Here is a 26,735-nt window from a genome sequence, read left to right as displayed (position 1 = left end):
TCCGACTTCAATGTATTCAGACCTTTTTCTATGTGACTCCAAATTGAGCTCAGGTGCATCGCGTTTCCATTGATCTATGCTAAATTCAATTAATTGGACATGATTTGGAAATGCACACCTGTCTATATAAGGTTCCACAGTTGACAGTGCATGTCAGAGCAAACACCTAGACATGAGGTCGAAGGAATTGACCGCTGAGCTCCGAGACAGGATTATGTCGAGGCACAGGTCTGGGGAAGGGTACCAAAAAATGTCTGCAGCATTCAATTTCCACAATGGAAGTAGTTTGGAAGCACCAAGAATTTTCCAAGAGCTGGCCGCCCGGCCAAACTGAGCAATCGGGGGAGAAGGGCCTTGGTCAGGGAGGTGACCAAGAACCCGATGGTCAATCTGACAGAGCTCTCTGTGGAAATGGGAGAACCTTCCAGAAGGACAACCATCTCTGCCCACTTTTTTTTGTATCCATTTTAGAACAAGGTTGTAATATAATAAAATATGGAAAAAGTTTAGGAGTATGGAAACTTTCCAAAGGCACTGTATTTAGCCTTTCACAAGGATATGAAGCATATGTAGCATATTGCAGCATGAATGTGTAGTAAATGTGTAGCATAAATACTCTCTTCCAAATTACATGAAGGTTGTTGTGTTAGCATCTATGTGGAAGATACTGGCCTGGGTGCAATATGGTAAATGGTAAAGGAATAGGATTCAATAAATGCTTGTGATTGTTCGAATTGCTACCATTTGTTGGTACCCATTCCTACTCTTTGACCTTGCTGTGACCCGAAAATTCATAACTGGCCATTAGCCTCAGTAAATCAATTCAGGGATGAGTTGTAAGCCAGCAAACCAAGACGCTCACCAAGATCAGTCTTGGGGACGTCCCTGCTGCTAAACAATTTTATCTTCCTGTCATGGTTGAAGTTTTACAACAAATGTAAGTCAATATAAAACTAGTGGTGTTGTGTGATGCACATCCTCCAACCCCAGTCAACCTCCTAGACTTTAGACCTGCAAACAAGTTCATGTTGGTATACTTTATTTAACCTATATTTAGCTGGGGAGTCATTGCTAAAGTCTGCCATTTTAAATATACAACTGACAGCGAGTATAAGTGACACTTTGTCAATGACTTGCGATAATCATTTTCCCCACCTTGACTTGCCGCCCACACAGAGAAAGTCTCGGAGGAGGAGAGTGCCATATAAATGATCAAGAGCATGTTGTAGTTCTTTTGAAGTTATATTCCAATCATTTATCAAGTATGATGCTTTTACATCTATGGGAAGTTATTTTGGGCCCTCCACAGGTTAGGTCCCCTAAGCCCTCCTGGTGATACAACTCCATGCTGGCACCAAGGGAAGCCAAGGCACCCTTTCATCCTGTGTCATTTCCTGACCTAAATGAATGAATGGACATGACTGACTATGACAAATAAAACAATAGTTAGCTTTAAAATATAATTTTGACACAGTTTGACACTTAACAGCAAATCATTGACAATTGAAAGATACCCGATGTTCATAGAGTCTCCTCTACCCATTAACTACAAAGGACATCCTTTCAGTTAAGTAATTTTGGTGGGAACTTGAAAATATTTAAAAGAGAGCGAATCACTCAAATATTATACTGCAAGACCTTCAGCAGGTAGAGACAGAGTAGTTACTAACCATACTGTTGACTGGACACTCAATAACATAGAGGCTAGTTAGGTCTACTACTGGACAATTCTCTTTGCAAAATTGTGGACTGACTTTTGTTCATAATTTCTCAATTTGAATTTCTGAAGCTTGTGGAACAATAATGTTTATAGAAGAGCGGATTATAACACTATTTAAAAGGAACTTTCACCACACCTGTACATACTGGAGTGTGTTCTTCAGTTTTGGACTGTGTATAGCCTTCCTGGGACCCACCATATTGGACTTGCAATGTCAAACCCAGTCTACACTGAGCCAGATCACCTGGGTCTTCTTCTCCCAGCAGTTCTGCCTGCTCATCGGCAGCTCAATCGGAGGGGTCTTCAAGAAAACGTGAGTCTCTGGACAACAAACGTCAATCTCTGGTTTTCCCAAAATCCCAGTTGGTGGATTCCCGAAATCCATAATGTGCAACCCTACACTTTTAGAAAAAAAAGGTGCTATCTAGAACCAAAAAGGGTTCTTCGGCTGTCCCCATAGGAGAAACCTTTGAAGAACCCCTTTTGGTTCCAGGTGGAACATGGAACCCAAAAGAGTTCTACCTGGAACCAAAAAGAGTTCTCCTACAGTATGGGAACTGTGTTCCCTGGATTCTCACTTTAAACCAATTACAAAAAGATAGCTGTAATTTAAAGGGCTTTCTACGTAGTTCTAGGTACTGGATTTTTGTTTAAACTCAATGCAAACAGTTCCGTAGCTTCTTTTTGCTTAAACTGTGAAATCACTTTGCAGAGCCTTTAAGAGTGTGAAGGTTTGTGTATGCATCAGTTGGCAATTATCTCTGTAGCCTATTCTATCAACAGTGAGCCCCTAGCCAGCAGGCCGTTGCATATTTCAACCATAGTGTTGGCTAACATCTTGTTCAATGTTTGAGCCATTCAAACCTCTAGTATATGTGTATGTTATTTCTTGTAGTAATAACTCCTCCCCTCTCTCCCAAAGGTTGTTCAGTGCTCTAGCTGCACTGTTCTTGTCCTCGCTACTCATCTCTGTAATATTTGCCATCATCCCCCTCTGCCATAATGTGCTGCTGTTGGCTATTGCCATGGCTGTGTCCGGTCTGGCCATGGGCATCATTGACACCATCGCCAACATCCAGCTGGTCGCCATATATCAGAAGGACTCGGCTGTCTTTCTCCAGGTGAGAGAGTAACTATGCCCAGTTCAGTTCAGCTTTCAGAATATACCCAAAGTGCATTATATTTAGAATGAATGATAGAAACTTTCTTGTTTTTGCAGGCCCTCCACTTCTTCATTGGGTTCGGGGCGCTGGTGAGCCCTCTGATTGCTGATCCCTTCCTGTCGGAGACAGGCTGCAGGGTGGGGAATGTGACAGAAAATGTGACCGAGATGATGCACCACTTCAGGAACACGCTGAGGAACAGCCCCATGGTGATGCATAACGTGTCCGTGAACCACCTGCCCCTAGCAGAGGAGCCAGAGGAGTCCATCGTGTCCTACGCCTTCTGGATCATGGCAATGATAAACGTAAGATCTTGACCAAGCATAGTGAGGTGAAACATAGTGTGTAAGCTCAAGCATAATGGCTCCTAATATTGATTCTGCTCACTCCAAACTTTGAATAATGTTGATTGATTATTGCAAAGGCTTTGATCCAAGATTTTACATTTCTTCCCATGATACATCATTTGAATGATATTTTCCTCTCCCAGCTGCCAGTGCCAATGGCAGTGTTATTCCTGATGTACCAGGAGCAGTTGATCTCCTGCTGCCGCAGCACCACACCTCTTTTGCTGGACAAAGACGAGCTGTCCATGGAGAACCAGGGGGCCGAGGGGCCTGACACAGAACCTAAAGACCAGGAGGAGGGAGGAGGTAAAGGGCAAAACTGGATCTTTTGGATCTGATCTGAACTCCTCATTTCCTCTATAAGATGACAGTATACCCAAGATAATTTGAAAATTATAATACTTGGATCACATCAAACTCTGAGTATGGATCAGTTGAAAATTCACACCTACTGTACTAGCCAAGTGGTTTAAATCTCTCCTAATGTTTCTCTCGGTTTGCAGGTCATGGGGATATCTTCAGCTGCTGTCAGAATAACAACCTGCGTGAGTTGCCTGTGTCCTTCTTTGGGATTCATATCGTTGGTGGAATGGTCCTGTTCATGACCGATGGTATTGTGGTGAGTAGTACCGATTCTGTTATAACTATGCAGTCTGCTCCATATTAGTGTATGTATGCAGCAATGGATTAATCTGAGGACCTCCACTTTCTATTCCTAGGGTGCGTATGCAGGCTTTGTGTACACATATGCAGTGTCTCCCCCCATTTCTCTACCTAATAAGACTGCGGGATACCTGGTTAGTATCTTCTGGGCAGCCATTACTGCAGGACGTCTGGTGTCCATCCCTCTCACCTTCCGCTTCCAGCCCGTTCGACTGCTCATGATTAATCTGGTAATGCCAATGATATAATATTTTATTAATCCCTAAGGAAAATTAATTAACATTAATGAAGGCTTGTAATAAAATATTTATTGTCTTTCAATTCCAATATGTTTATATTTAAATGGGCATTTCTCTCAATAATTGATTGTCTATACATCCAATTGAAGACTTTCTTCATCTCTGCAGGCTGGTGTCATTGTCACAGTGTTGTTGCTGCTCGTCCTCAACAAAAGCAGTATATTCCTGTTTGTTGGGACCACTCTACTGGGCCTGTTCCTCAGCAGCATCTTCCCCTGTATGCTGGCTTACACTGAGGACATCCTGGACTACCAAGGTACATTCATCAATCGCCAGCACAATAAGTGTCAATGACTCAGTAACACAGTAACAACTCAGTAACAACACAGTAACGACTCAGTAACAACACAGTAACGACTCAGTAATGACACAGTAATAGAGTGGTTTGATAAATGATGATGAGATACTACAGTATATAATCTCTCTGTCTTACTCTGCTTATCTTTTCTCTCTTGGCAGGATGTGCAACCTCAGTTCTGGTAACAAGTGCTGGGATGGGAGAAATGGTCATGCAAGTCGTTGTTGGATCGGTAAGACTGCACAGAGACGTAGTACATGTTAAAGAGAGGGGAAGATTAACAGTCTAAAATTGTGCTTTTTATTCTCCAGATCATCCAGAGTGAAGGCAGTTATAGTTTCCTGCTCTGTGGAATGATAATCGGTTGTATGGGCTCCATCCTCTTCTTCGGGTTGCTGTTCTTACATCGCATGCACAGGAAATACCTCACTGGTACTAGGACCACCTCAGCCATATCACAGTTGAACAACTGTACATAGAGGAAAAAGTACATAATTTATCTGTAACCCATCTGTTCACATTCTAATCTTTCTCCACCCCACAGGAACCTCAGTGAAGTCAGCCATGGTGGAGGAGCTCCCACCAGCAGCAGTAGTAGACAGTAAAACAGAACAGAAGGAGAGTAGCTGAGAGGCTATGTAGCTAGGGCCATTTGGTGCTCAGTATTGTTATTGACCAACAATGTGAAGAGGAAGAAAACACGCCTCAGTGAAGACAAATACATACAGTACCAGGACATGTGTAATGTTTTAGCCATCCTGAAGGCTGCAATAGCCAGAAGAGTGAATAAGTCATGTTTAAGTTATTAATATATTCCAAATGATTTAGTCCCTCCTTTTTTCCTTCCTGAAAAAGCCGCTACTGCTTATTATTCCAATCATCATCATCCCTTTAGATATGCTAATGTTACCTTCTGTTTAAAGCCCCTATAGATAATGACTTTGTAATAAGTGTGTGAGCAAGGGGTAGTTAGGTTACAGTATATGAAAATAATGTGCTTTATTTTCAAGGCATTTGGATTGGTCTGCATTGTTGCTCATTGTCACAATGTTGAAATGTTTAAAAACATTTGAACATGAGTTGAATGAATACTTTTTTTATTTCAACAGATAAGACAGTGAACTCTTTTGCTTTCATTAATAGTTGATCACAAGAAGGGGATAATTCAAAACATTTTAGAACAATTTATTGAAATAAGTAGTTTTTTTTATTGCTATCTGAAATATAATGTAGGATATATACTCAAAAAGGGATGCCTCCAGTTCTAAAATGGAGGGTATCTGACCATGAAATGTCACCTGCCATTCTGAAATAGGGACTTTAGGACCAGTTGCAGCAAGAGCATGAGGTGTCGAAGACCAGGCCAGTAGCACAGTACTGGAAGTAGGTCTTGCCCTGACTGCAGTTGTAGAACTGGTTCTTGTTCTTGGGGTCGGCGTACAGCCCAGCAGCTTTGCCAACACAGAAGTTACTGTTCATGCCACTGGTCCCACTGGTGGTCCCACTGGTGGGGCTGCCTCCACTGGAACTGCCTCCGCTCGAGCTGCCTCCAGAGTCCCCACCATCATCACCTCCATTTGTAGTTCCCTTAATAAGGGGCAGGGGAGTTGCAGGGGGATTGCAAGCTGAAATGGGTATTAAAAACAAAATCATGAATTGAAAGAACACATTTTAGGTGTTTGATATAATTCTGTAGCACAGCAGTCAGAGATGTCATACTTTTTTTCTATTGAACCCAATCTAGTGTGCAGGTCTCTTACGTGCTGATTCCAGATTGAGGCCTTTCTTGAGGACGTTGATGAGAGGATATTTTCCCTGGCCACAGTAGGTGCCGGTATAGTCATCCATATCAAGAGTCCAGACCATGGCTCCTCCAAAGTTGTTCTTCTTCAGCCAGTCAACCTATAAACAGTGGTGTAAAGTAACTAAGTAAAAATGATTTGAACTACTACTTAAGTAGTTTTTGGGGTATCTTTACTATTTATATTTTTATTACTTTTACTCCACTACACAGAAAATATATACTTTTTAGTTCCATACATTTTCCCTGACACCCAAAAGTACTTGTTACATTTCGAATGCTTAGGCAGGACAGCAATATGATCCAATTCACACACCTATTAATATAACGCATTGTCATTCCTACCCACTGGGCACACACTGGTTGTTTCATTTCAATGAAATTACCTTGAACCAATGTGGAATAGACATTGACGTGCCCAGCGTGTACTGCCTCTGATCTGGAGGACTCACTAAACACAAATACTGCATTTGTAAATTATGTATGAGTGTTTGAGTGTGCCCATGCAGTCCGTAAATAAATAAAAACTAGAAAATGTTGCCATCTGGTTTGCTTTATATGAGGAATTTGATGTATTGCTTTTACTTATTCAAGTATGACAATTGAGTACTTTTTTCACCACTGTACTTAAGTACCAGATACATTTAGACTTTTACTCAAGTAGTATTACTAGTTGACTTTTAGTCATTTTCTATTAAGGTATCTTTACTTTTACTCAAGTATGACTATTCAGTACTTGTTCCACAACTGCCGAAAGACAGCAAGGGGCACAACTTAAAATGTTAGCTGGCAAAAAGGCGCAACATTTTTTGTGGAGTTCAACACATGCAGAGATCCCAGTTGAACAACTTGGTGCACTACTATAAGGTAATCCCTAGAGAGCAGCCGCACTAATCATTTCCATGTTATGAATGCACATTCATGTGCAGTGAAATATTGATGCTGTTGTGTGTGTTGAATGTACTTGTGTATATAAAAGCATGCCATAAATACATCCTTTTCATATTACCCTCTTAAGGGTGTGTGTGTTGGAAACACATTTTGGCAGACTTTGATCTAGTCTCGCCACTCACGTTTTATACACTGAGTGTATGAATCATTAAGAACACCTTCCTAATATTGAGTTGCACCCCGTTTTGCCCTCAGAACAGCGTCTATTTGTCAGTGCATGGACTCTACAAGGTGTTGGAAGAGATTTACAGGGATGCTGGCCCACGTTGACTCCAATGCTTCCCGTAGTTGTGTCTAGTTGGCTGGATGTCCTTTGGGTGGAGGACCATTCTTGACACACACGGAAACTGCTGAGCATGAAAACTAATCACCATTGTAGTTCTTGACACACTCAAACCGGTGTGCCTGGCACCTACTTCCATACCTCGTTCAAAGGCGCTTAAATCATTTTCTTGCCCATTCACCCTCTGAATGGCACACATGGACTATCTATGTCTCAATTGTCTCAAGGCTTAAAAATGCTTCTTTAACCTGTCTCCGCCCCTTCTTCTACACTGATTGAAGTGGACAAGTGACATCAATAAGGGATCATAGCTTTCACCTGGATTCATCTGGTCAGTCTATGTCATGGAAAGAACACTCAGTGTATGTCACCAAAATGCTGAACGAAAAGTAGTTTCACATTGCAACAAATACTATTTTTTTATTGTATTGTTCTTACCTTGATCCCAAAGCTCTTGACATTGTCATAGCCCACCCACTGGGTTCCTTTGTAGGCGTACGGCACGTCCTGTGGTGTGTCCCAAACCTCTGTGGCTCCGTCTTTCAAAAACCCACAGATCTGTGATACAGTTGATGTCGGAAGATTACACACACCTTATCCAAATACATTTACAGTTTTCACAATTCCTGACATAGAATCCGAGTAAAAATTCCCTGTTTTAGGTCAGTTAGGATCACCACTGTATTTTAAGAATGTGAAATGTCAGAATAATAGTAGAGATTTATTTCAGCTTTTATTTTTCATCACATTCTCAGTGGATCAAAAGTTTATATACACTCAATTAGTATTTGGTAGCATTGCCTTTAAATTGCTTAACATGGGTCAAACGTTTTGGGTATCCTTCCACAAGCTTTCCACAATAAGTTGGGTAAATTTGGGGCCATTCCTCCTGACAGAGCTGGTGTAACTGAGTCAGGTTTGTAGGCCTCCTTGCCCTTGCACACTCTTTCTCAGTTCTGCCTACAAATTTTCTAGGATTGAGATCAGGCCTTTGTGATGGCCACTCCAACATCTTGACTTTGTTGTCCTTAAGCCATTTTGCCACAACTTTGGAAGTATGCTTGGGGTCATTGTCCATTTGGAAGACCCATTTGCCACCAAGCTTTAACTTCCTGATATATGTATTGAGATGTTGCTTCAATATACCCACATCATTTTCCTTCCCTCATGATGCCATATATTTTGTGAAGTGCACCAGTCCCTCCTGCAGCAAAGCACACCCACAACATTATGCTGCCACCCCCGTGCAACACGGTTGGGATGATGTTCTTCGTCTTGCAAGCTTCCCCCTTTTTCCTTCAAACATAACGATGGTCAGTATGGCCAAACAGTTCAATTTTTGTTTCATCAGACCAGAGAACATTTCTCCAAAAAGTATGATCTTTGTCGCCATGTGCAGTTGCAAACTGTAGTCTGTCTTTTTTATGGCGGTTTTGGAGCAGTGGCTTCTTCCTTGCTGAGCGGCCTTTCAGGGTATGTCGATATAGGACTCGTTTTACTGTGGATATAGATACTTTTGTACCTGTTTCCTCCAGCATCTTCACAAGGTCCTTTGCTGTTGTTCTGGGATTGATTTGCACTTTTTGCACCAAAGTACATTAATCTCTAGGAGATAGAACGCGTCTCCTTCCTGAGCGGTATGATGGCTGGTGTTTATACTTGCATACTATTGTTTGTACAGATGAACGTGGTACCTTCAGGTGTTTGATAATTGCTCCCGAGGATGAACCAGACATGTGGAGGTCTACAATTATTTTCCTGATGATTTTCCTATGATGTCAAGCAATGAGGCACTCAGTTTGAAGGTAGACCTTGAAATACATCCACAGGTACACCTCCAATTGACTCAAAAAATACTTTTGTCATGCACAAAAGTAGATGTCCTAACCGACTTGCCAAAACTATAGTTTGTTAATAAACAAGAAATTTGTGGAGTGGTTGAAAAATGAGTTTTAATGACTCCAACCTAAGTGTATGTAAACTTCCGACTTCAACTGTGAAAGCACAGGGGATCAACAACACCTATCTCCATCAAGTGTCATCACTTTCTTTTGTTGTTCTTGAAAGTACACTGAACAAAAATATAAATGTAAAGTGTTGGTACTATGTGAGCTGAAATAAAAGATCCCAGAAATGTTCCAGAAGCACAAAAAGCTTTTTTCTCTCAAATTGTGTTCACAAATGTATTTACATTCCTGTTAGCGAGCATTTCTCCTTTGCCGAGATAATCCATCCACCGGACAGGTATGGCAGATCAAGAAGCTGATAAAACAGCATGATCATAACACAGGTGCACCTTGTGCTGGGGACAATAAAACGCCACTCTAAAATGTGAAGTTTTGTCACACAACACAATGCCACAGATATCTTAAGTTTTGAGGGAGCATGCAATTGGCATGCTGACTGCAGTAATGTCCACCAGAGCTGTTGCCACAAAATGTAATGTTAATTTCTCTACCATAAGCCGACTCCAACGTAGTTGTAGAAAATTTGGCAGCACGTCCAACCGGGTTCACAATCGCAGACTACGTGTATGGTGTTGTGTGGGCGAGTGGTTTGCCGATGTCAACGTTGTGAACAGAGTGCCCCATGATAGCGGTGGGGTTATGGTATGGGCAGGCATAAGCTACGGACAACGAACACAATTGCATTTTATTGATAGCAATTCAAGTGCACAAAAATACTATGACGAGGTCCTGAAGCCTTTAGTGGGGCTTTAACGGTATCTGTGATCAACAGATGCATATCTGAATTCCCAGTCATGTGAAATCTATAGATTGGGGCCTAAGGAATTTATTTCATCATATGAACTGTAACTCAGTAAAATCAATAAAATTGTTCCATGTTGCGTTTATATTTTTGTTCAGTATGATTTCCCTTGTTATGATAAAGCCATCAAATAAGAAGCAACCAGTTGAGTCGAAGTTGAGATACAATTGAAACCAGATCATAAGGGGGCCCTCAACAGTTAGAGTTCACTTTTTATGATGAAAGAAAGAAATATCACCATTTAAAGTACCTCAAAGTAAGCCAGCTCTCCAGCCTCCTGTGTGTATTTGCCTGGAGTTCCAGCCCCGGCAATAGATGCTCCGATTCCGTTGTCAGCTGCATTCGTCAGGGTGAATGTGTTGCCGTAGGTGGGGAACCCAACTATCAGTTTCTCTGCTGGTGCTCCATGGTTCTTCCAGTAGTTCATAGCATAGTCCTGGAACACAATAGCTTTATATGTTAGTGTTTGCTGCATGCTGGACTAACTTTGCTCTTCAGCAGACTCATCACACCCACAAAGAGCCATCCACCCTTGTCCTGACATACTCACCACATTGAAGTAGATGAAGCCACCATTGTCAGCAGGGCTCTTGTACAGGGGGCTGCACTCTCCAGTGAAGGGATCCCAGGAGCCGTGGAAGTCATATGACATGACATTGATCATGTCCAAGGCCCTAGAGGTTGCAAAAGTGTCAAACTGTTAATATATGGTCAGTATCATAGCCTGAATAGCAGTAATATCTTTTTGAGAAAGACAATGACTGTATGGCAGTATACAGGCTACAAAGTACGGCAGATAGGCCACTACAGAGTGAGTGTAGAGTGCATAGGTAACTACAGAGTGGATGATGCCTACTGTCCAAGCTTGGGGATTTCGTAAGCAGAGCTGATGGTATCCCTTCCAGCGGAGACAGCAGCAGACAGCAGGAGACGGGCCTTGTTAGTCTGCTTAGCCTCCTTCTCAAATGCTGCCCTCATTTCCTGTTATAAACACATTTTTTTTTTTTTTTTTTTTTATTTAACCTTTATTTAACTAGGCAAGTCAGTATTAGGGCTTTACTATTTACAATAACTATTGCAACAGAAATATATTAAACTCTCTTAGTTGTATTATTGTTGTTCTTGTTTAGTCAACTTTACCTCCAGGAGAACAGAGTAGAGCTGCTGATCCTGAGGAGGGCTCCCTCTGTTGGCTGGGTACTCCCAGTCAATGTCCAGACCATCAAACTCATACTTCCTCAGAAACACTATCACAGAGTTGATGAAGGTCTGGCGGTTGGTGGGGCTGGCCACCATGGCAGAGAATCTGATGGGGGAATAGAATGACTCTAATCACGTTTCCATCCACAGTTTTTAGGCGAGTAAAGACCTTGTAAAAAAATCACGACAGCTGTGATAGAAACATTACCTTTCGCTAGAATGTTATAAAAGCCTACCGATAATTTGTTCGTTTGACATGGTGGAATCGTTTTGTAAAATATTTTTTTTTGCGAGAAATGGCGGTGGAAACGTCTTTATGCTCAAATAATAATATAATGATCATCATATTGAAGTAAATTTTGGAGTCACGCGGTGATATGCTGTGTGGTCATCCCACTATGACTCGGGAGACCATGCAGTTTATTAGGCTACAGATTAAATACAGTATGAACTTCACAGGGTGGTGAAAGTGTGCAGTGATGAGTTTGATGCTCCTTTCAATAAATATCGAGGGAATGATTTTTTTGACATGATGATCGATGCTCTTAACCATAATAATATCATAATGTAGACTGGCCTACCGGCACTGTCGGCCTGTCTGCGAGCTGTTGGATAGATCTCACATTCCAAGACCATATTTGCTATTTTGCGCAACAGTTTTTGCGACAAAACTATCAGTCGAGTCGAAATGCAAAACAGATTGAACTTCAGATTTGTATTTGGTACATGAAAATGTAAGCGAAAAAGTACATCTTATCTGCAACAAGTCTGTTTGTGGAAACACAACTGGGGGGAAATACATATTTTCACCATGCCAATTTTAGAATATTCGCATGAAAATAAATCTGAGAATATTCTGATGAATATACTGATGATTAATAGAGAGAAATAGAGGGAAATAGAGAGACACTGATGGCCGTTATCAAGAGGAAAGTATGCGAACAGATATAACGGATCATCTTACCCAGAAGAGCCGAAGTTCCATCCTCCAACAGACAGAAGAGTCTTCAAGTTGCCATTCCTGTTGAAATACAATATGTTATTCCATATTAAGGGAAATTAAAGTAGTAAATTGATGACATTTGTCTCTCTTGACACAATCTCATGAGGTGTTAGTTTCTCAGTAGGGGCTCACTGGTTCTTCAGGCCATTGAACTGGCTATAGAGCTCTACGTCATTCCACTCGAAGGTGGCCAGTTCGTTGTTCTTCATAGTGGCGAAGGCATAGAGAAGATGGGTACACAGACATGGGTCAATGTCATTGGGCATGTAAATGGCGGGGGGTGGTCTGTACTGTGCCCAGTTTGTGAAGTAGCATGACAAAATGTAGGAGGACCCTGAGACACAAGTTAAAACAGGATATGAATAGTTTGATATTTACTCATTCACTTGTTTATAGGATTGAATTACTAAATTTTCAACTATAGTCTTATAATCCACCTAGTTTACATATTCTATTGCCCCATATTTAGTCAATTACAGATGTAGGATCTTAATCTGATCACTCTGTTGCAGGAGAACTTTCCATCAATGCAGGAAATGTAAAACACGTAGTGTATTTGAGGTTTAAAAAGGCTTCTGAAGTTTGTAATTTTCACTTAGACATTTCAGACTAGATTTTACCTTGTGAAAAATGCATAAACCTCTACAAAAACGAATGTAAATTAATTATAATCCACATAATAATTCACATTTCCTGTTACTGCAGGATTATTTTCCTGCTGTCGTAAACTGGATCAAATTAAGATACTACATACAGTATGTACTGTACTTGGTCTATGGACCAATTGAGTTCAATTGAGACCCCTATCCCCAGCCTACAAAGAGTTTGTGTTCTGGAGTCCACTTACCGAGCTGTGCATGCAGCAGCAGGGCTAGAGCTATGGAAAGAGAAGACATAGATTACATTTTGTTATGCATACGTTGGATACCATACAATAATGTAGTGTTGAGCTTTCACCATAACTACTTACCCGTCACAAACAGTACTTTGCCCATGATTGCCTTGAATAAAGACAGTGTCTACGGTTACCACTTTTATACAATCTGCATTTGCTCAAAACGCCTTGACATGCATTTTTGCAAAAAAAAGGGAATATTTACTAAAGATTGTTGTGCATTATCAAAGATTAACATATTTGCTGGCGTAAGCTGTGAGGTGTGATTACCTATCTTTCCATTATGTTCTGCAGGTACACTGCCAAATTGGATTTCTCCTTGTGTGAAGGACCTTTATGGTAGATTGTTTCATGAACATACTGATCATAACAGTAACTAACAAGTACATGTGGCCTACTTTGGGCCTTGTTTTGGTTGATACTTGGCAACTAAGAGAAGATGTATGCACATATTGGCACTGAGAATTTAGGAGAACACAATATCCCAACTATTAAAACTACAGGGGTGGCAGGTAGCCTAGTGGTTAGAGCGTTGGGCCAGTAACCGAAATGTTGCTGGATTCCCAAGTTGACAAGGTAAAAATATTTTGTTCTGCTCCTGAACAAGGCAGTTAACCCACTGTTTCCCGGTAGGCCATCATTGTAAATAAGAATTTGTTCTTAACTGACTTGCCTAGGTTAAATCAAAATAAATAAAAAACACATTGACTGGAAAATGTGTTGAAGATTCGGCTGTATTTTTTGTATTGCACTATAGGCCAGAATAATGTAACCGTCACGTCCTGACCTTAGTTCCTTTTTATGTCTCTATTTTGGTTTGGTCAGGGGGTGAGTTGGGGTGGGCATTCTATGTTTTGTTCTAGGTTTTGTACTTCTATGTGTTTGCCCTGGTATGGTTCCCAATCAGAGGCAGCTCTCAATCGTTGTCTCTGATTGAGAACCATACTTAGGTAGCCTGTTCCCACCTGTGTTTGTGGGTAGTTGTTTTCCGTTTCAGTGTTTGCACCATATGGGACTGTTTTGGTTTTTGTTTATGCTCTTGTTCTTTTGTATTTAGTGTTCAGTTAATTTAAGGAAATATGAACACGTGCTGCGCTTTGGTCTACTCCTTCTTCCTCAGACGAACATCGTTACAGTAACATTGAATAAATGGTGAAGTTTTTCTGTTTGAACAGCTAAGTGGTAACCTAAAAAACATATACTGTTATCGCACTGCTAACATAAACAAGGCACAAAACAGAGATGCTTACACTGTAGCTATTCAACCTATCTATGTGATATGTTAAAGTCAATAGATTACTTATCTCAATCTTTCCTTCCTTATTTCAGGCTTCCGTTATTTCAGACTGCATCAGATTATGCAACAGAAATGCTGATGCTAATGGAACATGTTGAACAGTGATAGTTATAGTGTGAGTAAACCCCTTAAAGCAAAAGTTAATTTAATAAGTGACCATTTGTTTTATGGATTTCCCATAGAAAACTTTGTTCTGCTGGAGGCGTTTGTAAAGTGAACAGGAACGCTAACCAGATGTTAGTGGGACAGCAGCAGGGGAGCCCTCCCAGTATCCTCATTGGATCTGAACTTACCAAGGTCAAATGTAGGCCATGTTAGTCAGGAGTAGCTGTGTACAACTACAGTATGTTGTTAAACACAGGCCACAAAAATCCAAGGTCCTCTATTAAAACCTGGTGAATTCATGTTGAACTAATCTCTGAGGTCAGATTCACACCAAACCAGGTTTCAACATCTGTTATTGGCCTATAACTACTGAAATTAGTCCTTGGTGGGTGATTATAATGCCAATGGACAAATGTTACATAATGAATCATTAATAACCACACACTTCTCTGCTCTCTCATTTGCTGCGTTCTTGCTTAAGCAAATAGCAAATGTCCTATTTCTCATTTTGGAATCACTTCCCCTAATACATATACTTTGAGCTGAAGAAACTGTAATTTGAAGGAATACTTGTGATTTTGAGACATACATTATCACAATAGTGAGATTATAGGCACATTTAGAAACTTCAAACTTGATTCAGATTGTTAAAAACATTCTAGAAGTGTTACTAAAGGTAAGAACTTTTATATTTTGGGGAATATCTGCATATTCTCCTTATAACCCCTTAAGCCATAATAGTATACAGGTTTACTTAGGCTCCTGTATAACCAGAGACAAAGTTTTCAGCTTGATTAAGGCATTATGCCATGTAACATTTTCACGGTTAGTTTAGACAAAGATGTGTTGAAATACATTTGAGGCTTCAAAGGATTATTCATCTCCCTGTGTGTGCGTCACTCATTTGTTCCGTTCACTCATAGAAAACAACCTTTTCTGATGAAAATGGGAAACAAACCATCAAGTAAGTAATTTCCCAAAATGAGATAGAAAATCCAAAGTATCCCTTTGATCATGGTTCCCCAACTAGCAGCATGAGGGCCGAATTTGGCCCGAGGGGGATTTTAATCTGATCCAAAGTATTCCCACATATAATAGAGAGAGAGAAAATATCATATATAAGCAAGGTTTGAAATTATTATGTTTTAGTCAAATAATATCTGTTTGAGATTTTATAGTCAATTTGCAGTCTTCAATTATTTGTAATAATGTTCCGGCCCCCTGATCATCTGCTCAAGAAAAAATTGTCCCGAGGCTGAATCTCATTGATGTTCCCTGCCTTAGATAATATAATGTACACAACATAAATCTTTACATTGCGATGTGATCAAAGGTGTGTATTTAGTTGTAATAGTCTACATGTGGGACTCACACCTCAGACTGGTTAGTGGTTTTGCATCATTGTTTTGGTCCTTGGTTGAACATGGATAAGTAAAAGGTGACCTTGTGGTGGTAGTGATTGGGACTTTCATAAACATTGTCATGAACACATGTTTCTGTTATTTTGTAGTATTCTTTTGACAATATTTTAAAGCACTAAGTGGCCTACTTCAAATGTACTAATATCCTTTATAGCAACAACAACTACAATAGCACCAACAACAACATCAACAACAACTATTCCTACAACCACATACATGCCAACAACACCATTCATTGACCAAAGGTAAGCATTGAATTCTACGACTAATTCATACAGTTGCTCAAATTCATACATTTTCTTCACACACACCAAATCAGAATAAAAAATGTTTACGGTTTATATTATCACTCTTAAATCACTGTTTTTCTCATTCCCTTTTACTCTTCAGGCCCGTATCAGCAGAGCAGATCATAATTGGCCTGGTCACCTGTATTTGTCTACTTCTTGTTGTGGCTGCATCAGGTCTGTTCGTTTATACCCTCTGGAGAAAGACAGCTTTGCGTGAGAAACATCTTCTTTTAAAACATATTTATCCTTTTGAACCTAACACAGACAAAGATGTAAATTGATTTAAAGTTTCTAAATGTTTTCCGTTTCTTCTTTTTTTCCTTTTATGTTTTTTTTTCTCCAGCATGTGTGTCAAAATCAAGAGAGTTGGATGATGAAACAAATACCACAGACAAACCACAGGTACAGAAATGCATCACTCAACAATATGACCACAAAAGCAGACCCTATTCCTAAGCATTTAGACACATTTATATTATTTGTACAGGAGATAAAAGCAACATTTTAACTGTCTGTCATGAAAGACACATTTAGTCTGTAACTTAGTTTTATATCATTCTCAGGTGTTTGTTATTGCAAATGAGCGCACATATGCGAATGCTGGTAAATCCAAGGTGCAGAGCATGGAAGACATTACTTACAGTGACCTGACCATCCTAAGGGCTAACGCCAAACCATCGCCAGCCACAGAGATGACTGAATATGTCAGTGTTATAATCTGCACTTCTGAAATTTAACATGCATAATAATGCACAAATATAAATCTCTTCAAGGATAATGCTCTAAAGTCACAAGGGTGGGGGCAGCTCAGAATTGGAATCTTTTGAAGTCTATTTTGTATGGTTTTAAAAATATGATTTAGATTGCAATGATTCTAATTATCCTGTGTTGTATTCTATACATTTAATATATTAGTATGTATCCTTTTTGTAAATGTTTTGAATCATGAGAGTAAGGTAGCCTATAATATAGTTTAGATACCATGTACTGTAGCTTAATGAAAAAAACTGCATTACACCTATTTAGTTGTTTCCTCACAACTTTACCAATAAACCATTGTTTATAAGTAAATCAAACATAACTCTTTACGGGAACACCTTGGCTCTAGTGTCATTCATTGGCCTTGTGGCTCAGTTGGTAGAGCCCCTTACGGAAAAAAAAAGACATGTTTTGCACACAACGTTTCATTTCACATGTGAAACCATGTGGTTTTGGAACACTTCACATCTGGATATTTTTCACAATTAAACAAAAATGTCCCCTCAATGTCATGTTATTGCAGTGTTTTCAAATGACCTATTTGACACACTGTAAATTATTACATTGTGTATGTTTATTTATACAGTATTTTTTTATTCAACATGTCCTCACCTGGGATTTGAACTCACAACCAAACCTCTTGGTTCATGGCATTTTGAGCTTCCTGCTACGCCACCATGTCTGTGTCAATGACTGATTTCACCTGTATTCCTACACTTTGGAATTCAAAATAACTCTCAGCTTTGTTAAAAATACACTCAAGTAAAACTATTATATTTATCATAGTGATTCAGGAGTTACATAAAACAACATATACACACCAACTATACAAAAAAAACTCCAATTGGTGAAATTATCACATTTTAGGGAAGACCCAGATGCAGACAGTAACAAAAGTTTATTACTAGAACAGGGGCAGGCAAAACGACAGGTCAAGGGCAGGCAGAGGTCAGTAAACCAGATCAGAGTCAAAAGGTACAGAACAGCAGGCAGTGTTAGTGCAGGCAGAGGTCAATAATCCAGGGCGGTCTGACAAGGTACAGAATGGCAGGCAGACTCAGGGTCAGGGCAGGCAGAATGGTCAAAACCGGGAAAACTAGAAAACATGAACTATAGAAAAAGACAGGAGCAAAGGGGAAAACGCGGGTAGGCATGACGGACAAAACAAACTGGCAACAGACAAACAGAGAACACAAGTATAAATACACTGGGAATAATGGGGAAGATGGGCAACACCTGGAGGGAGGTGGAGACAAGCACAAAGACAGGTGAAACAGATCAGGGCGTGACAAAAATCGGTAAATGAAAGCAATGATGAGAGAATAGTCAGATGTACTGTAACTGATAACTAAAAGTGGTGCCGATGGCACTTTTTTGCTAAGTGCAGAGATGTATTATAGCTAATGAATCTGTAGAGGACTTGTGAGAATACTAAAGACTTTGTAACACAGCAGATCAGTTTACCCCAAATCCCAGGTGGGGTCATAAAAAAAAGTCAGCACTAAGTGATCATGTCAAATGTAATCATATTACACTATTTTAGCTGAACAGCGTACCACTAACCTTAAAACTCCTATACCATTTAATTACTTCCCATTCCCCCAAAAATGTGAAAATCTAATTTGCAGTTTTACATGTGAAAACGTTCAAATCATGTCACATGAGGTTTCATGATATCACTTTTAAATATTTAAATGGTGTCTCTCAAAATCAATGATATAAAGAAGCAAAGATAAATTATATCAATAATTATTTGAAAAAAATGTAACTACTTTAAATGTAAATATAGGCAGAAAGACAAATTCAACTCCATCTTTAATCGAATCAGATGGTTTATTCATCACAAAACCATTTTATGTTGCTAATTATTTTTATGATTACTTTATTGGTAAAGTAGGCGAACTCAGGCAGGAAATGCCAACAACGAACAGTGAGCCACTGTATTCATGCATTTAAAAAAATGTACAGAAAGAAAATCATTGTAAGTTTGAATTTTATAAAGTTAGTGTGGGAGAGGTGGAAAAAATATTTTTATGGATCAATAATAACAATCCTGGCATTGACAACTTAGAGGGGGGCGGCAGGGTAGCCTAGTGGTTAGAGCGTTGGACTAGTAACCGGAAGGTTGCGAGTTCAAACCCCCGAGCTGACAAGGTACAAATCTGTCGTTCTGCCCCTGAACAGGCAGTTAACCCACTGTTCCCAGGCCGTCATTGAAAATAAGAATTTGTTCTTAACTGACTTGCCTGGTTAAATAAAAAAAGATAGGATGGTACTGTAGCTGACACTATAGCTACTCCAATCTGTTATGTCTTTATTCTGAGCCTAGAGGAAAGTGTTTTCCCTCAGGCCTGGAGGGAAGCCAAAGTTATTCCGCTACCAAAGAGTGGTAAAGCGGCCTTTACTGGTTCCGACGGAATACCTATCAGCTCTTAGCAAACTGTTAGAAAAATTTCAACATGCTTGTAGAGAAGAGCACTTAACACTACTGCAGTGACACAAATTACTGATGATTGGTTGAAAGAAATGGATAAAAAAGAAGATTGTGGGAGCTGTACTGTTGGAATTCAGTGCAGACTTAATTATTGACCATAACCTGTTGTAGAGAAAACACATGTTAAGGCTTTTCAACCTCTGCCATATTGTGGATTCAGAGCTATCTATTTTATAGAACTCAGAGTTATTTTTTTTTATGGAAGCTTCTCTAATGTCAAACATGTAAAGTGTGGTGTATCGCAGGGCAGCTCTCCAGGCCCTCCGCTCTTTTCTTCTTTCTTTTTTTTTTACCAATGACCTGCCACTGGCATTTAACAAAGCCTGTATGTCCATGTATGCTGATGATTCAGCAACCACAGCTAACAAAGCTACTGAAACCCTTAACAAAAGTTTCAGTCATTTTTGGAATGGTTACAAACCTTACCCTAAATTCTAGACCTCAGCTAAATCTGGCAATGAATGGTGTGGCTATTGAACAAGTTGAGGAGACTAACTTAGTGTTACCTTAGATTGTAAACTGTCAGGGTCAAAACATATTGATTCAAGGGCTAATATTATTACTATGCATGCCCATCTCTCTTGGCTAAGAGTTGACGAAAGGCTGACTGCATCACTTCTTGTTTTTATAAGAAACATTAATATATTGGAAATTCCAAATTGTTTGCACAATCAACTTACACACAGTACTGACAAACACTTACCCCACCAGATATGCCACCAGGGGTCTCTTCACAGTCCCCAGGTCCAGAACATATTCAAGGAAACATATAGTATTATACAGAGCCATAAATGCATGGAACTATCTTCCATACCATATTGTGAACAGCAAATCTGGTTTAAAAAACAAATACAGCAACACCTCACAGCACAATGCAGCTCCATCATGTGACCTACTTGTTGTGTGTATGTACTGACATCTATGTGTCACATACATGCACACACTCGCACAATACATGTTCATGTTTTTAAATGTATGTAATGTCTTTTTTCCAGTGAGACAAACCCAAGTAAGACTAGCTGTCACCATTTGCTTCTGCTAATGCGGATCCTAAAAAAATATACACTACCGTTCAAAAGATTGGGGCCACTTAGAAATATCCTGGTTTTTGAAAGAAAAGCACAATTTTTGTCCGTTAAAATAACATCAAATTGATCAGAAATACAGTGTTGATATTGTTAATGTTGTAAATGAAAGTGGAGATCTCGTACAACGCTGTGTACTACTCCCTTCAGAGAACAGCGCAAACTGGCCCTAACCAGAATAGAAAGAGGAGTGGGAGGCTCCGGTGCACAACTGAGCACAAGGACAAGTACACTAGAGTGTCTAGTTTGAGAAACAGACACCTCACAAGTCCTCAACTGGCAGCTTCATTAAATAGTACCTGCAAAAGACCAGTCACAGCGTCAAAAGTGAAGAGGCGACTCTGGAATGCTGGCCTTTTAGGCAGAGTTCCTCTGTCCAGTGTCTGTGTTCTTTTGCCCATCTTAATCTTTTATTTTTATTGGCCAGACTGAGATATGGCTTTTTCTTTGCAACTCTGCCTAGAAGGCCAGCATCCCGGAGTCGCCTCTTCACTGTTGTCATTGAGACTGGTGTTTTGCAAGAACTATTTAATAAAGCTGCCAGTTGAGGACTTGTCTGTTTCTCAAGTTAGACACTCATTTTATTTTATTTTGTATTTTATTTCACCTTTATTTAACCAGCTAGGCCAGTTGAGAACAAGTTCTCATTTACAACTGCTACCTGGCCAAGATAAAGCAAAGCAGTGCGACACAAACAACACAGAGTTACATATGGGATAAACAAGTGTGCAGTCAATAACACTGTATATAGAAAAGTCTATATACAGTGTGTGCAAATGTAGTAACATTAGGGAGGTAAGGCAATAAATAGGCCATAGTGGCGAAATATTACAATTTAGCAATTAAACACTGGAGTGATAGATGTGCAGAAGATGAATGTGCAAGTAGAGATACTGGGATGCAAAGGATGTACCTGTTATCTTGCTCAGTTGTGCACCGGGGCCTCCCACTCCTCTTTCTATTACGGTTAGTGCCAGTTTGCACTGCTCTGTGAAAGGAGTAGTACACAGCGTTGTACGAGATCTTCAGTTTCTTGGCAATTTCTCAAATGGAATAGCCTTCATTTCTCAGCACAAGAATAGACTGACAGGTTTCAGAAGAAAGTCCTTTGTTTCTGGCCATTTTGAGCCTGTAATCGAACCCACAAATGCTGATGCTCTAGATACTCAACTAGTTTAAAGAAGGCCAGTTTTATTGCTTCTTCAATCAATACAACAGTTTCAGCTGTGCTAACATAATTGCAAAAGGGTTTTCAGATCAATTAGCCTTTTAAATGATAAAATTGGTTTAGCTAACACAACATGCCATTGGAACAGAGGAGTGATGGTTGCTGATAATGGGCCTCTGTACGCCTATGTAAATATTCCATAAAAAAATCTGCCATTTCCAGCTACAATAGTAATTTACAACATTAACAACGTATCCACTGAATTTCTGATCAATTTCATGCTATTTTAATGGACATAAAATGTGCTTTTCTTTCAAAAACAAGGAGATTTCAAAGTGACGCCAAATGTTTGAACGATAGTGTATATATGTGGGTTTTCTCCTAAGGGGCATGACAGTTTTGAGCTCGATTCCCACAGGGGACCAGTACAAAAAAAGTATGGAAATGTATGCACTCACTACTGTAAATCAGTCTGGAGCATCTTCTTAATGACTCAAATGTAAATGTCAAATTCCTTTAAATCGATAATCTGCCATGACAAAACACATTTCAGAAGAAGGCCTTTACTGCCACCTACTGCAGATAAATTGTCTAAGCAGTACACTCGGAGTAGTGCCCATCATTTGAATGAGGAACATAATATTACACCCACCCACACAGAGAGAAACTGGCAAGCAGATTTTGCTCAATGTTTTAAGGGGAAGGACAGACAATAAACCACATACACAAAGTGAAGAACATAGTTCTACATAAATATTTCACATTGTCTTTTCCTTCTCATCATGAAGACGTCTGTGATATACAGTATATTACATTTGTCAATGGTAAAGTTTATATGTCACTGTAAGGCACAAGAGGGTGTGATATATGGCCAATATACCACGGCTAAGGGCTGTTCTTTTGCACAACGCATCGAAGAGTCCCTGGACACAACCCTTAGCCATGGTATATTGGTCATATACCACAAACCCAGAGGTGACTTATTGCTATTATAAACAGGTTACCAACGTAATTAGAGCAGTAAAAATACATGTTTTGTCATACCCGTGGTATACCATGTGATATACCATGGCTGTCAGCCAATCAGCATTCAGGGCTCGAACCACCCAGTTTATAATAGATAGTTATATATAGAAGATGATTATTACGAGCTTCAAGAGAAACATGATTAAGTCAACCATTGTGATTCTATTGTGATTAAGATATCAGTTGGAAATGGTTAAAAGAAAATAGTAAAAATTGACTAATTTAAACTTAAGTATTTTTCCAAAGTTTACTTTGCATCTCCTGACCATGTTAAATGTTTGTACAACTCTCTTCATTCTCCTCCCTCTAACATGGAGGAGTGTGGGCTCGATTCAGCTGTTTGCTCCCAACGTGGTAACCAGAGATGTAACCATCTTCTGCCAGTACAATTCCAACTACAGGCAGAACACAAAGTACTGGTGTAGGGGACCAGTCTATGATTATTGTCAGATTGTGGTGAAGACCAGCAAGCCTAGAATGAGAGAGGGGAGGATCAGGAAGCTGGGGTCTTCACTATCACAATGAGTGCACTGAGGTAAAGTGATGAGGGGAAGTACTGGTGTGTCATCTCCAGACCAGGGAGGAATGTCTACACAGGTTTGAAGCTACAAGTCCTCAACACAGGTAACGCCACTCACCTTAGCGCCGGCGCCGACAGAGATGGTCGCCTCGCTTCGCGTTCCTAGGAAACTATGCAGTTTTTTGTTTTTTTACGTGTTATTTCTTACATTAGTACACCAGGTCATCTTAGGTTTCATTACATACAGTCGAGAAGAACTACTGTATATAAGATCAGCGTCAACTCACCATCAGTATGACCAAGAATATGTTTTTCGCGACGCGGATCCTGTGTTCTGCCTTACAAACAGGACAACGGAATGGATCGCATGCAGCGACCCAAAAAAACGACCCCGAAAAAGAGGGAAACGAGGCGGTCTTCTGGTCAGACTTCTGGAGACGGGCACATCGTTCCCCACTTCCTAGCATTCTTCTTGCCAATGTCCAGTCTCTTGACAACAAGGTTGATGAAATCCGAGCAAGGGTAGCATTCCAGAGGGACATCAGAGACTGTAACGTTCTGTGCTTCACGGAAACATGGCTCACTGGAGAGACGCTTTCCGAAGAGGTGCAGCCAACGGGTTTCTCCACGCATCGCGCCGACAGAAACAAAAACCTTTCTGGTAAGAAGAGGGGTGGGGGTGTATGCCTTATGGCTAACGAGGCATGGTGCGATAAAAGAAACATACAGGAACTCAAATCCTTCTGTTCACCTGATTTAGAATTCCTCACAATCAAATGTAGACCACATTATCTACCAAGGAAATTCTCTTCGATTATAATCACAGCCGTATATATCCCCCCAAGCAGACACATCGATGGCTCTGAACGAACTTTATTTAACTCTTTGCAAATTGGAAACCATTTATCCGGAGGCTGCATTCATTGTTGCTGGGGATTTTAACAAGGCTAATCTGAAAACAAGACTCCCTAAAATTTATCAGCATATCGATTGCGCAACCAGGGGTGGAAAAACCTTGGATCACTGTTACTCTAACTTCCGCGACGCATATAAGGCCCTGCTCCGCCCCCCTTTCGGAAAAGCTGACCACGACTCCATTTTGCTGATACCTGCCTACAGACAAAAACTTAAAAAAGAAGCTCCCACGCTGAGGTCTGTCCAACGCTGGTCCGACCAAGCTGACTCCATCACGTGGACTGCTTCCATCACGTGGACTGGGACATGTTTCGTATTGCGTCAGATAACAACATTGACGAATATGCTGATTCGGTGTGCGAGTTCATTAGAACGTGCGTTGAAGATGTCGTTCCCATAGAAACGATTAAAACATTCCCTAACCAGAAACCGTGGATTGATGGCAGCATTCGCGTGAAACTGAAAGCGCGAACCACTGCTTTCAATCAGGGCAAGGTGTCTGGTAACATGACTGAATACAAACAGTGCAGCTATTCCCTTCGTAAGGCTATCAAACAAGCTAAGCGTCAGTACAGAGACAAAGTAGAATCTCAATTCAACGGCTCAGACACAAGAGGCATGTGGCAGGGTCTACAGTCAATCACGGACTACAGGAAGAAATCCAGCCCAGTCACGGACCAGGATGTCTTGCTCCCAGGCAGACTAAATAACTTTTTTGCCCGCTTTGAGGACAGTACAGTGCCACTGACACGGCCTGCAATGGAAACATGCGGTCTCTCCTTCACTGCAGCCGAGGTGAGTAAAACATTTAAACGTGTTAACCCTCGCAAGGCTGCAGGCCCAGACGGCATCCCCAGCCGCGCCCTCAGAGCATGCGCAGACCAGCTGGCTGGTGTGTTTACAGACATATTCAATCAATCCCTATACCAGTCTGCTGTTCCCACATGCTTCAAGAGGGCCATCATTGTTCCTGTTCCCAAGAAAGCTAAGGTAACTGAGCTAAACGACTACCGCCCCGTAGCACTCACTTCCGTCATCATGAAGTGCTTTGAGAGACTAGTCAAGGACCATATCACCTCCACCCTACCTGACACCCTAGACCCACTCCAATTTGCTTACCGCCCAAATAGGTCCACAGACGATGCAATCTCAACCACACTGCACACTGCCCTAACCCATCTGGACAAGAGGAATACCTATGTGAGAATGCTGTTCATCGACTACAGCTTGGCATTCAACACCATAGTACCCTCCAAGCTCGTCATCAAGCTCGAGACCCTGGGTCTCGACCCCGCCCTGTGCAACTGGGTACTGGACTTCCTGACGGGCCGCCCCCAGGTGGTGAGGGTAGGTAACAACATCTCCTCCCCGCTGATCCTCAACACCGGGGCCCCACAAGGGTGCGTTCTGAGCCCTCTCCTGTACTCCCTGTTCACCCACGACTGCGTGGCCATGCACGCCTCCAACTCAATCATCAAGTTTACGGACGACACAACAGTGGTAGGCTTGATTACCAACAACGACGACACGGCCTACAGGGAGGAGGTGAGGGCCCTCAGAGTGTGGTGTCAGGAAAATAACCTCACACTCAACGTCAACAAAACTAAGGAGATGATTGTGGACTTCAGGAAACAGCAGAGGGAACACCCCCTATCCACATCGATGGAACAGTAGTGGAGAGAGTAGCAAGTTTTAAGTTCCTCTTCAACCTCAGGCATACACATCACAGACAAACTGAATTGGTCCACTCACACAGACAGCATCGTGAAGAAGGCCATAAAGATCATCAAGCAGCAGCGCCTCTTCAACTAACATTGAGTGGCTGCTGCCAACACACTGACACTGACTCAACTCCAGCCACTTTAATAATGGGAATTGATGGGAAATTATGTAAATATATCACTAGCCACTTTAAAAAATGCTACCTTATATAATGTTACTTACCCTACATTATTCATCTCATATGCATACGTATATACTGTACTCTATATCATCGACTGCATCCTTATGTAATAAATGTATCACTAGCCACTTTAACTATGCCACTTTGTTTACATATTCATCTCATATGCATATACTGTACTCGATACCATCTACTGTATCTTGCCTATGCTGCTCTGTACCATCACTCATTCATATATCCTTATGTACATATTCTTTATCCCCTTACACTGTGTATAAGACTGTAGTTTAGGAATTGTTAGTTAGATTACTTGTTGGTTATTACTGCATTGTCGGAACTAGAAGCACAAGCATTTCGCTA

The 26,735-nt window shown here is 40.6% G+C and overlaps 2 protein-coding genes across 2 annotated transcripts; one reads left to right on the top strand and one right to left on the bottom strand.

Moving 5' to 3' along the window:
• Nucleotides 1-1,803: 1,803 nt before the first annotated feature.
• LOC135504248 (major facilitator superfamily domain-containing protein 4B-like) lies at nucleotides 1,804-5,120 on the top strand. Its single transcript, XM_064922632.1, has 10 exons — nucleotides 1,804-2,033; nucleotides 2,643-2,841; nucleotides 2,940-3,188; nucleotides 3,374-3,536; nucleotides 3,734-3,849; nucleotides 3,950-4,123; nucleotides 4,301-4,448; nucleotides 4,652-4,722; nucleotides 4,802-4,922; nucleotides 5,035-5,120. The coding sequence occupies exons 1-10, from the start codon at nucleotides 1,804-1,806 to the stop codon at nucleotides 5,118-5,120; spliced, it is 1,557 nt and encodes a 518-aa protein (XP_064778704.1).
• A 370-nt stretch (nucleotides 5,121-5,490) lies between these two features.
• On the bottom strand, nucleotides 5,491-15,111 carry LOC135504247 (acidic mammalian chitinase-like). The gene is made up of 11 exons (XM_064922631.1): nucleotides 13,468-15,111; nucleotides 13,345-13,374; nucleotides 12,630-12,831; nucleotides 12,459-12,515; nucleotides 11,435-11,600; nucleotides 11,151-11,275; nucleotides 10,845-10,968; nucleotides 10,545-10,730; nucleotides 7,964-8,083; nucleotides 6,251-6,392; nucleotides 5,491-6,115 (listed from the first exon to the last, which is right to left on the bottom strand). The coding sequence occupies exons 1-11, from the start codon at nucleotides 13,490-13,492 to the stop codon at nucleotides 5,811-5,813; spliced, it is 1,482 nt and encodes a 493-aa protein (XP_064778703.1). The 5' UTR covers nucleotides 13,493-15,111; the 3' UTR covers nucleotides 5,491-5,810.
• Nucleotides 15,112-26,735: the final 11,624 nt, after the last annotated feature.

This window comes from Oncorhynchus masou, chromosome 18 (assembly GCF_036934945.1).
Source record: "Oncorhynchus masou masou isolate Uvic2021 chromosome 18, UVic_Omas_1.1, whole genome shotgun sequence".
Lineage (NCBI taxonomy): Eukaryota > Metazoa > Chordata > Actinopteri > Salmoniformes > Salmonidae > Oncorhynchus > Oncorhynchus masou.
Note: the sequence above shows the minus strand (reverse complement) of the source record. Positions and strands in the feature narration are given on the sequence as shown.